At 34.6% G+C, this 13,796-nt stretch overlaps 2 protein-coding genes across 2 annotated transcripts in view; both read left to right on the top strand.

Annotated features, from left to right (window-relative positions):
- ctdspla (CTD (carboxy-terminal domain, RNA polymerase II, polypeptide A) small phosphatase-like a) overlaps window positions 1–7,075 on the top strand; it is a 46,413-nt gene extending 39,338 nt beyond the window's left edge. The window contains exons 5-7 of the mRNA XM_016571589.1: window positions 1,436–1,528; window positions 2,977–3,162; window positions 6,222–7,075. Of these exons, the coding sequence (XP_016427075.1) occupies window positions 1,436–1,528; window positions 2,977–3,162; window positions 6,222–6,347 (405 nt within the window). The 3' untranslated portion in view covers window positions 6,348–7,075. The remainder of the gene's footprint in view (window positions 1–1,435; window positions 1,529–2,976; window positions 3,163–6,221) is intronic.
- Window positions 7,076–7,405: 330 nt separating this feature from the next.
- Window positions 7,406–13,796, top strand: part of LOC107754934 (villin-1-like) — an 18,708-nt gene continuing 12,317 nt past the window's right edge. Inside the window, exons 1-4 of the mRNA XM_016571576.1 lie at window positions 7,406–7,598; window positions 11,282–11,418; window positions 13,118–13,197; window positions 13,303–13,377. Coding sequence (XP_016427062.1) covers window positions 13,129–13,197; window positions 13,303–13,377 — 144 coding nt within the window. The 5' untranslated portion in view covers window positions 7,406–7,598; window positions 11,282–11,418; window positions 13,118–13,128. The remainder of the gene's footprint in view (window positions 7,599–11,281; window positions 11,419–13,117; window positions 13,198–13,302; window positions 13,378–13,796) is intronic.

The raw sequence follows: 13,796 nt of genomic DNA, 5'->3' as shown, positions 1-13,796 counted from the left end.
GCTGTGAACTGATTACCACACAGAATATGCAGAATATCAAAAACTTTAGAAGCCAGCTGTCCACGATAGTCCTTAAGATATCAGCACAATAACACACTCAGCAAAATATTGTCTAATTATCGTTATCGATAAAATCTCAGAAAATATTTAGATATATTTTTTGTCAATATCTCACGCCCCTAATATATTTAATGTTTTGTTTAGAAAAAAATTAAAATAAATATGAGAAGTGCCCCTTTTTCCACTTGAGCCCCTGCCCCTCAAAATGTCTGTGCACGTCCCTGCTGACAACCACTTTAAAAATACAGATGGTAAAGATTAAAGACACATGATGAATCACAATTCATCACAACTAGCTTGTTCACAAGCTGAGGTAAATACTAATAGGTGCATGATGTCATACAAAACAGCATAATTTTAACATGACATACAAATAAAATAAACAACATAAAATGTAACCAAAAACCCTAATGTTCATAATTGATGAGAAAAAGTTAAGACTTGTTCTTTTTCACTTCCCAAAATTGTACATTTAACAGTATTTTACTGTAAACTGTTTACCAATAACCAATTAAATGTAGGAGTTTTACTGTTAAAACGGTGATCATTTTTAAAGTGAATTTATATTATCTTAACAGTTATGCATTGACCCTGTTCAGTTACATTATAAGTGCCTCACATTAACTTCAATTTTTGCTTCTTTTAAATAAAGTTAAAAAAAAAAATGTTTATGGTAATCAACATTAAGCCACATCAAGCTTAACTTATATTGAACCTGAAATATTCCTGTAAAAAAGTTATTAAGAATTGCAACATAAACTACATCTTAGTGACGGCGACTTCACTGTTCTGTGCATTCTCTGCTGTATTAAGACATCAGCGGTAATGATATCTTACTCTTTCCAACATGTGTCCTCTGAGGCTTTGTCTTTTCATCTCTTAAGAAGCAGTAATATGTGAGTGGTCCCAAAGGGTTCATGCTAAATCACAGTCGGAATCTGAACTCATTTCCTTTTTATCATTCTCCTCGAGTCATTGGGTACGATGTAGTCAACAGCACTCGCTCGAGGTAACGAACTTGAAGTAAACAAATGTCACCAGTTTGAACACAGCCCGAAAGAGTAAACATGCTTGAGGGGAGTCTGAAGTGTGTTGATTGTAAATCTGTGTGTGAGTCAATATGGCTCATTTGTTGCTGGAAAACATCTGCGAAGTGGCTGGTACCTGGTTCAAGTAATCCAGGATAGGCTTTGTGGATCAGGGTTGGCCTGTTCTTGGTTACTTGCACTGGGTTGCAGCAACTGAACTACAAGTTGAAGACTGAAACTCTACAAAGAGGTTCGTTAAAAGTTCAATTTCAGCATCTCTTCTGTCTGCAGAAATCAGAAGTGATTTCTTTCCATCAGTAATAGCTGTTTATTTGGTTTGTTTGAAGGTCTACGTACTGAAGAGGCCTCACGTGGATGAGTTTCTGCAGAAAATGGGCGAACTGTTTGAATGTGTTCTTTTTACAGCCAGCCTGGCTAAGGTAAGATTTCCTAAGCTTTCTTTAGACTGCATATAAACCATCTTTAGGACTAACAGCTTGCAATTTCTAGTCAGTATTTCTCAATATTTGGTCAATTAGTCAATATTTTACAGGCTCGATTTAGCAAAGGAAGTCCTTTTCAGTGAAAGTTGAGCCCAGTGATTTCACAAAGTTGAACGTTATGCAAATAAGTAAAGTTACTTATTTAAAGCAAATAAGTGATGGAGTGAAGTCAGTGGAGCTCCCAGGATCCATCTCCTGTGAGATACTCTCCGAGGAACTTTAATGTTGTTTAGAGCGATTTCGCTGTTCTGTGTAATTTATATATAGCTATATATTTAAAAAATGATGTTTGGGAAACGGAGTCAGAAAGTTTGCAGTGAGTTTGGTTCATGCATTGATAATCGTTTATCTTGTTCATGAGATTATGTATTATGCACCACTGGTATTAATATAAAATGTTTTTCCTGCCAAACGTTCATTTTCAGCAGCAAGAAAACTGCTTCCTTGTCAAAGTAGAATGACATTTTATTGCAAATTTATCCCAGTTTTTCAAAAGCTGGGGGGAATCAATCAGATTTAAATCCATAAACGAAAATCCATATATAAATATATATATGTTTTTTGGATTGGGTTTGAAAAAAAAGAATTTATTATTTATAAGTAATTTATAAATAATAAATGTATAAGTAATTTATTATTTATTGTTTCAGTTTTTTTTTGGCTGAGTTAGAGACATAAGTATTTATTAATTGTTTATTTACTTTATTTCTGCAATTTTCATTCATTCATTATTATTACATGATTAAGTTTGTAAAATTATTTTATAAAAATGATATATTACATCATGTCGGTTTTTTTGGCTGGAATTGTGTCAGATACATAAAATGTATGTTATTTATATATTTATTTATTTATTAACACATTTAATTCATATTAAATTATTTGTATTATGATTAAGTTTAAAAATATTTATTCAAGTTATTATTTCATATTTTTGGGGGCTGGATTTGAGTCAGATACGAAAAATATTTATTTATTTATTTTATTTTTTATATATTTCAATTAATTTAAGTATTTTGAATTCCTTCATTTTAAATGTATTATTATTATTATATTTATTTTTTTGCAAGAATAGCATGCTTGAGTGCTACTGACACTCTGCTGCCAAACTGCTTTGCTGCAGTTTTGTAATTTATTTTTTGTAATATATATTTTTGCAATATATATTAAATATATTTTTTAAATTGCTTAATATTTTAAAATGTATTTAATATCTATTAAATATACATATATGATATTCTTTTCTTTACTTTTTTTTTTAGTTTTCAATTCAGGACAGAGATAAAATACTGATGTCTTCTATGCATAAATGCAGGCAGGGAAAGTTAGTCTGTCTGCTCATAGTGTGATTGTTTTATTCTTTCATCTCTATTTTGATCTTGCAGTATGCTGACCCTGTAGCAGACCTGTTGGACCGGCGGGGCGTGTTCAGGGCACGGCTCTTCAGGGAATCCTGTGTGTTCCACCGGGGGAACTACGTCAAAGACCTCAGTCGACTGGGCCGAGAGCTCAACAAAGTCATCATAGTGGACAACTCACCTGCCTCCTACATCTTTCATCCAGAAAACGCTGTACGTGTCACTGTGGACCTCAGCTGCATTTGATTTGACATTACAGCTTCAGAATACACTATTACTATATAATATAGGTTGCATGTTGACTCCTAGTGCATGAATTTATGTCTTTATCCCAGAATAATTTTTTCCAGTGGAACTAATGAGGTAGAACCCAGCCACTGGCACTTTACACTCCTTTGTCAAAACTTCTCATCAATTATAGATAGTGTGTAGCGAGAGACTTGTGGAGGAAGCTGCAGTCAGACAGATCCTACTGTACCTCAGTGCTGTCACCTCCTACACACGCTTGAATCCCTCCTGTTAGATGAGAAGGTGTTATTCTGTATTCAAACTAATGATCTGAAGGTGCTGATTAAAGCCTGTGGCAAAATAAGTTGGTTGCCAACCCTCTACATTGCGAGTAAATCACTCACATATGTGACTAAATCTTCACTCTGGGCGACTAAATGATGTCTAATATTAGCCACTGGCTAATAAATTCTCAGATTTTACTCGCCAGTGTGTGAGTTGGAGGCTAAGTATAAGTTTAGCACAGATATATTTTCACTGGCCGAACACACTGACTGAGCGCTTCAGAGTTTCACACTCCAAGCGATCAGTGCTTTTTTTCAAATTAATCTCAGTGGATGCGCAGCGCACCGTAAACTGTACACCGTCTGTACTGTACTCGCCGTCACTTTGCTTTTTTCTCACACGCAAAGAGAGAGAGTACGAGAGAGTCTTACGCACCATGCAGAATTGACGCCCTACATGTAAACGAAATACTTTGTTGTATTTTCCTGTCAAAATAACGGAGTTCCTTTGGAATTCTTCAGCTTTTAAGAACTGCCGGGTTCTCCGGTAGTAGGCGGAACTAATGCGCAAAAGACAATCTCATTGGCTGGCGCTCACCTATTATTGTCCCTGTTTTGATTACAGCAAATCATTTCGAGCGATTGCATGCAACCTGATTAATATTCATGAATCCAGCAGCTCGTTAATCCTTACTGCTAACGGCAGCTGCAGTGATGTGCTGACTTTACCGATTAGCGATTGGCTCTTTCATTCAGAAGGCGGGGCTTCCTGCGATTGAGCGGCCATATTGAGCGTTGCATTTTTCCCCATTCAAAACTATACGAGTGACATGTCTTGGGTATTTTATAGTCTTTGTATATACATATCCATATTTATACTACGGGGAAGTTGAATGCTTGAATCTGATTGGCTGACGAACATTCTAAGGTGTGGCGACCGTAGTTCCAGGCAGCTCTTGACCGCATTACATGTCTGTATCACTTCGCCAAATTATTTCAGATATTTCAAAAGTCTTTACAGTCTACAACAGCAAAAGAACCAAAACCCACAACGACACTGGCCAAACAAATAAATATAGTAAACAATAGGATGAAAACGACAGATCATTTCCATGGTAAAAATTTGCTTCACGTTTGGATGGAAACCCAGCTATTGTCGTGGAACAGCTCAGTTTGCAGTAAATGCTGTGAATGTGGGTCACACATTTAACAGTTGTACTGTAAAATAAAATAATAATAAATTATTATAAAAAAAATTTAATGGTATTTAACACTTTATTTTACAGTGAAATATTACAGTTCTAATGTTTCTTATTGTGTTTTTAGTCACAATAAATATAATACAATAAGAAACCAACAACAATAATAATTACAGTATTATTACAGTTATATTGATATATAATTTTTTTTTTTTTTAGAAAATTGCCATTTAAATTTTTTTTTCCCACAAATTGTGCATCCTTAGTACTTAGTACTTCCATAACACTGAAGGATTTTCAGTGTTATAGAGGACATCAATGATCTAAAGAGGCCTTTTATAAAGAGTTTTTTTTTTATAAAGAGACAGAAAAAATATAAATTTTTCAAAGCGGCAGAACAAGTAGCTTGAAAACACATTAAAAAAGCATCAGTTATTGAACACATTTAGAAATTTCACTCTTCAGTCTTGCGAGCTGTTAAGCAGCTCTTGACCGCATTACATGTCTGTATCACTTCGCCAAATTATTTCAGATATTTCAAAAGTCTTTACAGTCTACAACAGCAAAAGAACCAAAACCCACAACGACACTGGCCAAACAAATAAATATAGTAAACAATAGGATGAAAACGACAGATCATTTCCATGGTAAAAATTTGCTTCACGTTTGGATGGAAACCCAGCTATTGTCGTGGAACAGCTCAGTTTGCAGTAAATGCTGTGAATGTGGGTCACACATTTAACAGTTGTACTGTAAAATAAAATAATAATAAATTATTATAAAAAAAATTTAATGGTATTTAACACTTTATTTTACAGTGAAATATTACAGTTCTAATGTTTCTTATTGTGTTTTTAGTCACAATAAATATAATACAATAAGAAACCAACAACAATAATAATTACAGTATTATTACAGTTATATTGATATATAATTTTTTTTTTTTTTAGAAAATTGCCATTTAAATTTTTTTTTCCCACAAATTGTGCATCCTTAGTACTTAGTACTTCCATAACACTGAAGGATTTTCAGTGTTATAGAGGACATCAATGATCTAAAGAGGCCTTTTATAAAGAGTTTTTTTTTTTATAAAGAGACAGAAAAAATAAAAAATTTTCAAAGGGGCAGAACAAGTAGCTTGAAAACACATGAAAAAAGCATCAGTTATTGAACACATTTAGAAATGTCACTCTTCAGTCTTGCGAGCTGTTAAAGTCTTTTCTGCGTGTTTCTTTAAGGGGTAGTTCAGCTAAAAATGAAAAGTCTGTCATTATTCATTCACCCTCATGTCATTTCAAATCTGTAAAATATGTTCTTTGTGTTCTGCATAAAGTCATAAGAATTTTTATTTTTGGGTGAACTATTCCTTTCAGGGGGTTTCTTATGCCTTATTAAGAGACCCTATTCAATGATCAAATGGTTCTTAATAAAAACAATTCTCTTTGCATAATCTAAAGAACTGCAAATGGTATTTTTATTGTTTAAAGCTACTAGCTTAAAAAAGTGTGTTTTCAGCTTGTGCTTAAAGTGTCGTCTTGCAATGGTGTTTGTGTGTCTGCAGGTGCCAGTGCAGTCGTGGTTTGATGACATGACAGACACTGAGCTGCTGGATTTACTGCCACTGTTTGAAGACCTGAGCAAAGAGACGGACGTTTACAGTGTGTTACAGAGCCTGAGGGCCAGGTAGCATACAGGTCCAGCACTGCCTTCCAAACACGAACACCCCCTCCAGCCATCTCAGGCCGAGCCACCGTTTGGCCCTGGCTTCTAGAGGACACCACTCACCCAACGAATGCCACTCCATCTCCCTCAGTGGACCAACGGCCAACATAATTCCTTGGCAAGCAAATATATATACTCAGTTTATTTCAACGTTTGATGGAGAATGAAGAAAAAAAGCATTGTTTTTTAAGAGAAACACAAGCGTTTACTATCCTTGAGTATATTTACCAGGAAAAAGAACAAGACGTACTATTTTTGTGGACTGGCGTGAAAACACTTTGAACTTTTTTTTTCTGTTCAGGCTATGCAGGCAGTCTTTTCCGTGGCGTCATCTGTAGTTCCAACAACTGTGATTTACTTTTTCTCGTTCTCTCGTACCAAGTGCCTTCTGACTTGTTTTTATGGGGACACAAATGAGTTTTTGTATGCTGCATATTTACAATTCGAAACCTTTAAGCAAACACTTACTGTAAGAGCGAACGTTTGAGTCTTTTAACATTCGTGAAGAGTTTTCAGTGACGGTCAGAAGTCTTCATTGGACTGAATGATATTATCGGGCAAAAGATGATGCCGTTATTTTCTTAGGTTCTTGTATGCCTTTGAAAATATAGCATATAAGCATTGTGTTCAAAAGAAACGTTTGCATCTATTACCCAACTGTGATTTGAATTAATAATACAATATAATGTGAAAGTTAATAAACAATCCAATACGTCAGGATCTGAAATTAATAATCATCATTATTAAAATAAAAGATGCAATCAATATGAAGAATGGCTTACGTTTGTGTCTATTTGTGTGCATTGCACTTGATTAAGTTCCAAAGGGATGCTGGGAAGCCATGAGTGGATTACACAGAATAAGTCCATTGTACACCACCTTTACAGTACAGTGAATTTAAATATGCTCGGTTTTCCTCAACAAGATTTTGTGTGAAGAATGGAGTGCACAGAAATGTGGGCTGTGTGAAATGTAGTTAATGAGCAAACTGAGCGCTCGGTTAGTTTGCTGCATGATTTGCCACGAACTTTAAGCGGTTCACTTACAGAGCAGCAACCAAAAGGCCACTTGTGACAGTAAATAGTCATTTCTGGTGGTAAAACTTGGGGGAAAAGCAGGTATTTTCTTTTTGTAGCCATGGAAATATATGTGGTGGCGGTCAGCTGTGCATTTATACATTATTCAATTATTCTGTTCACCTTAGAGTTCGAGAAAGGTAAGATGGTTTTCGCATTATTTCACAAATATTTAACATTTTGTGTCTCAGTTTATACTGTAAAAGTGAAAAGTAAAATAGCTTGACCTGTACTGACTCTTTTGTTGGTGTAACCTAATGTAAATAATTTCTCTGACTTGCATAGAACCAGACCAAAATGTGATTCAACACATTTTACAATGTATTTGCGCTGTCAGAAATTCCTGATCTCAATGATTAACTTAAGGATATCCAAATATGGTACTTGGGAACCTTTGTGAATCACATGACCTTGAGCTTCATGCATTGTGTGTTTTACTTCTTGGAGATGAAAACAGCCCTGTGTGTTTGAGAGTATAAAATTACATTTTGAATTTGGGTGCTGTCCGAGAAATGTTTGCCTAAGGCGTCTCTGGGACGGTGAATGAAAGGAACAGCTGAATATGAGCTCTCTCATGTTGGGTTGCTCAAATGAGTCATATCTGTTTGCTTTGCTATTGTCATGCATGTGTGTGTGTGTGTGTGTGTAGTGTGCACCCATGTCTGTATGTGTGCTGTACACACTGTTTTATGCAGTTAGTAAGCAAAATACACTTAAATCCTAAAGGTTGCACATTATACAGTGATAAATGCAGGAAAATTTAATTCTTTATTGTTCCACCAACATATTGCATTGGGCACGTGTTGCTTCATAAACACTGATTACCTAACCGGCGGCCGCTAAATGACATTGGGACAAACATAATTAGTTTTGCCCAAGCCCTGTTACCCTAACCAGTGTCATTGAGTTTCTTCGCATTAGAACTCAAATGCCTCAGAACTCACATTGACTCAAATGAAAAAAACATATAGCCGTATATTACATGACTGTAAGTAAATTCTAAGTTCATTATTATCTATAATTAATGCTGATATATTCATTATATTTAACCTATAGTAGATGATAGATTAAAGATGGATCTATAGACAGATAGAAAGAGACAAATGGATAGATGGACAGATAGATGGATAGAGGTATAGACAGACATAGATGGATAGATGTGGTAGAATTGTAGATATGTAGACGTATTGTAGGTAGGTAGATGGATAGAGAGGTGGAGAGACAGACAGGTAGATAGAGTAATAGATGTCTATATAGTTCAGTAGATGGATGAATGGATAGACAGATGTAGGTAGGTATATGTAGTGGGTAGATAGACTACTAGACTAGACTAGGATAGACTAGGTAGATATACTGATAGATGGATGGATGGATAGAAACATGGATAGGTATGTGCAGGGTTAGATGTATACAGTAGATGTATAAATAGGTAGGTAGATGGATAAATGGGTGGATATAAAAGGTTAGACAGAAAGAGACAGATGGATAGACATATAGATAGGTAGGTAGATAGAGTAGTAGATAGATATATGACGTATAGACAGACAAACAGATGAAAAGATTTAAAGATGACAGACATTTAGATGTATATAGACAGAAACTAGATGGATAGGCATACAGGTGGATATACAGTATAGATCTTGTTAATCAGTAAAACTGCTGTTATCACTCAGAAAATAAGTTTTTGTTCCTTGTTATAAATGCCTTTACACTTTTATTCTTGAAATGTTCTGCTTTTCTGCACACACAATACTTTGAGAGTTTGTTCGCCCACCTCTCTGTCTCCCTCAGAATGGCATTCTGGCCTGCAATTAAGGTGAAGCCTCTAAACCTTAATGAAGCACCATTTTGCCACTTCTCTTTATTTGTTAGTGGCTGATGGGCCGTTTGCCATAGGAAGCCTCCGATATCTGCCCAAGAGCCTCCCGCAGGGGATTCGTTCGCTCTTTCTCCCCATCTGCTGGAGTGAAAGAGATTAATCACCGTCTCCTCTCTCTGGCTCTGCTGAGTGTCTGTGTGGCGTTCCCGTCTGAAGCGTTCCTTGTGATCTGAGCGTGAAAGAGCTGAGACGCAGAGCCGATGTGAGAGGAATCCAGAGCAGGAGAGAGACTCACGAGTCTCTGACCTCCACCAACTTCAAACCAGCTTGTTTTATAGAACTGAGAGAATATGTGATAGTGAAGGAGATTCCTAATTATGAACTATCAGTTAGTGTTTACTCACTCTCATGTTGTTCGAAAACACATATGCCATTCTTTCTTCTGTGAAACATCTGTCTGTCTAGAAAATATCAGTAATGGTCGCTTTTTTCATGTTAATGTGGACTGATGCTTTCAAGCTTCAATAAGCATGCAAAAAGCTCCATAAAAGTAGTCCATATGACTCATGCATTTCATTATTTATGAATAATCTTCCCCTTCAGTGAGCTGTTAAAGCAACTGTAAGAAGTTTTGTGTATTTTCGACTTTGGAGCCCCCTACAGTTAAGTGAGAGAAATTCACTGTCGTAAATCTATCACCGTCCCAATTGCTGCCGTAAAGCAATCCGCCCTTTTCGCGGAATTGCGTACCCGCTCACCAAATTTACACACTTCCAGAAGAGATATATGGGGAAGTATGGGAAAGAAGCAGAAGCCATTTGCCTTATTAGATGTCGATCAGAATGATTTTAGAAGTGATATTTCAAGGTAAAAAAAACGAACATACAACTGCTTTAAGTGCTGCAGCTGAATCGTTCACACCTGTCCTGAATATAGTGATTTATTGCAAAGATCCGACTACTGAGGAAAACTTAAGAGGACTCGGAATATATCATAGAAGTCCTTGTGAATGTCACTTGTGAATTACGTCCTCTTTTGTCATTCTGGACAGTCCCTACTGTACATTGTATTGAAAAGAGTGGCCACTGACCAGGTTATTCTGTAAAACACATGGAGGAAAGTCATACACGTTTGAAGCAACATGAGGAAGAGTATTGCGATATAATGTTTTAGCTGAATTATTATAAGACCTCCTTTTCTGATCTCAACCAGTTTCAAACAATTGGAGGTTGGTCAAATGTATTAGCCTAATGTTTTTTAAAATATGTCTTTTATTCTTATCAAGGCTGCATTTGTTTGATCAAAATACAGTAAAACCGTAATATTGTGAAATATTACAATTTAAAATAACTGTTTTCTATTTTAAATATATTTTAAAGTGCAATGTATTCCTGTGATGGCAAAGTTGAATTTCAGCAGTCATTAGCCTACTTCAGTTTTGAGTGTCTCATAACCCTTCAAAAATCATTCTGATGTGCTGATTTGGTGTTTAAGAAACATTTTATTATTATTATTATTATTATTATTATTATTATTATTATTATTGTTATCAGTGTTGAAAATCATTGTACTGCCAAATATATATTTTTTTTTTCAGGATTCTTTGATGAATAGAAAGTTAAAAAACTGTAAATAATTTTATAAATAATAATAAATAAATATAACTTTTAACATTATAAATGTCTTTACTGTCACTTTTAATCAATGCTTTATCCTTTCTAAATAAAAGTATTATTTCCTTTTGTTTGGCACTTCTTCTAAAATAATAAATAAAAGTCTAGATTCTAAATTCTTAACTGTATTGATTTAATTTCTGATATGATCATTTTGGAATTACACAACAGAGAAACATGTATAGTTTTAGCCTTCAGTTATTGGCTTTTGTGTTGGTTTGTTTCTAAAGGTTTATTTATGTGGGGTTATGTACGTAAGAGGTCAAAAGGAACTCCTGTTCTTGTCCATATAAAGTCTTGTGTGGGCATTAAGGTGTGTTCTCACCTGTAGGGCTGGACAGATACAAGCCCTTCCCTGATCAGCACACATTAACAATGTACAGAGGGAGAGGAAACCACTCAGAGAGATTCCTCATAACTCATTAATACATTACTACGCTGAACAATACCTCTGTGCAAGGCATACAGGTAAGAAAAAACCTTATTTAAACTATCACGTACATATGCAGTCCTTGAAGGATATGTTATATAATCATAATTATGATACAGTATGTTTCAAAGTTTAACATTTTTAAAATTGACTCTTATAACCAAAAAAAAAAAAACAGTTTACAATATCTTAATGTATAATTGACTTCTTTGCAGTGCAAGCACATCTTAATGACTCGTTGATGGAAATTTTACTCGGTTATATTCCAGATTAGATATTATTTGGAACAGAAATGTATGAATTGGTCACATCGAATCAAAAGATCCTGCATTTTTAAACTCACACTGGGAAATATGAGACTAATCCATGTCATTGATTAGGATTTATGGAAAAGCCTGTGCTGACTATTGTTTAAAAAGCTTTGTCAATAGACAAGAAAACCAGTCATTCAGGACAGAAAGCACACAAAACTATTAAATATGAAGTGCTTGTACAGTAGATGGTGCTTTTTCTTTAGTAATGAGCTGTTTGTCAGAGAGCAATCATGAATGTTATTAATGTAACACGATCATGCAAAAGATTGAATGCTATTGAGACTGGATCATATATACAGTATGATCACAGCTGTGCTTTAGTTAGTCTATTTTCTCACTATATACCATTTTCTGATTCCATATTTCTTCTTGAGTTAGTATATTAGAAGATTTTTTGCTACTAGATTTTTTTTTTTGGATGCCGTCTTCTACATCCTGCTAAATTGTTCATGCTCCACCCTCAACACTAGATTTCAGTCAATATTCTCGCGCCCCAGTTTCTTAGCAACAGCGGTGCTGTGATTATGAAAGGTCAGCGTTTCTTTTCACTGTTAGCATTGAGTTTTATGAGAGAGGACTGGTTGCTGATGTGTAGTAGTTGTTTGTTTGCACTATGCTACTTATTTGCTACTTATTTGCAGGATATTTGTCCTAATAAGATTCACAGCTTGTCTGAATCTGCATTTTAAATGTATTCTGAAGCAAAGTCGTTTGCCGGACACGGATGATGAAACATCTGAAAGACATTTTGGCCATCGTATGACTCCAGAGTTGCGAAATATTTCCACATAATTTGTAATGTGAATAGTGACCTGTTTTAAATGAGTTTTGATGCACATTTCTGTTGCAAAGTAGTTTTTGTGTTTACTGAGCAGATTCTTGAAAGTGAAATCCATTTGTAGCCATAGTACTGGCCAGCGCTGTTTAGTGGTACAGATTTTCTAGAGGAAGCTAAATTTGCACATATTCTCTTCATCATCCTTTCATAAACCATCTGTTCTCTGTCACTCAGTGATGAAGCAAGCACCTTTAAAAAAAAAATCACATTTTTGTACTCAAGATTCCTTACTGATATTTCACATTTGCAAAAATCTGTCACAACGTTTAATTAAAAACTAAAATGTGAAACTGTAGTGAAATACATCGTGTTATTATAATGTTTAGCATTTTTATTATGTTATATAGAATATGTGTTCACAAGTGTCACATTTACACATTTACATTATAGTCCAATGTTTTTTCTATATAAAGAAATCATTTCTTTGTATTATAATTTATAATGCAAGCGTGAATTCAGGTCAAATTTAGATTCAGTGTCAAAATGTGCTTCAGTATACCTGAAGTTTTATTGTCAGTTGTGATGCATTATGCTGTGGTTATGGTTTTTAATTCAGATAGTTTGAGCGTTGAGATTTCTTCTCAGAATACAGCAGAATGACGGAAGCCCAGGATGAGTTAAAAAACATCCAGCGAAAACCTGGCCTGCAGATCTGGACCATCAGTGTAAGAAATCACTGTTGTTTTCTCCAATTAGGCAAATATACAATATATATATATTATAATATGTTATATTATATTAATGTATTATTCTGTTTTATGCTTCTTCAGAAAATGAAAATGGTCCCTGTCCCAGAGCAAGCATATGGAAATCTTTTTGAAGGTGACTGCTACATTATTCTTAATGTAAGTAATCTGGTATTCAATCTTGTTCACATGATACTCTTTAGGTCATTTTAAAAAGTGCTTTTAGAAAGAATTGCTCCAGTATTTGAAGTGCTCCAGTTGACAATAAATGACTAGAATTTATGTCCTTTGGAACACAAAGGAAGTTAACATTATGGAAGCTTTAATGCTGCTCTTTTCCAATCATAATCAGTGGTGATTTTTTTCTGATTTATTAAAAATTGTGCTGTCAAACGATTAATCGCATCCAAAATAAAAGTTTTTGTTTACTCAATATATGTGTGTCTACTGTGTATATGTATTATGTATATATAAAGACACACACATACAGTATATATTTTGAAAATATTTACATGTATATATTTATATTCATATAATTTATATTATATATAAATATATTTAATATATAAACATTACAT

The sequence above is a fragment of the Sinocyclocheilus rhinocerous genome, unplaced genomic scaffold (genome assembly GCF_001515625.1).
Source record: "Sinocyclocheilus rhinocerous isolate Xijiao unplaced genomic scaffold, SAMN03320098_v1.1 scaffold1103, whole genome shotgun sequence".
In the NCBI taxonomy this organism is placed as follows: domain Eukaryota; kingdom Metazoa; phylum Chordata; class Actinopteri; order Cypriniformes; family Cyprinidae; genus Sinocyclocheilus; species Sinocyclocheilus rhinocerous.
Note: the sequence above shows the minus strand (reverse complement) of the source record. Positions and strands in the feature narration are given on the sequence as shown.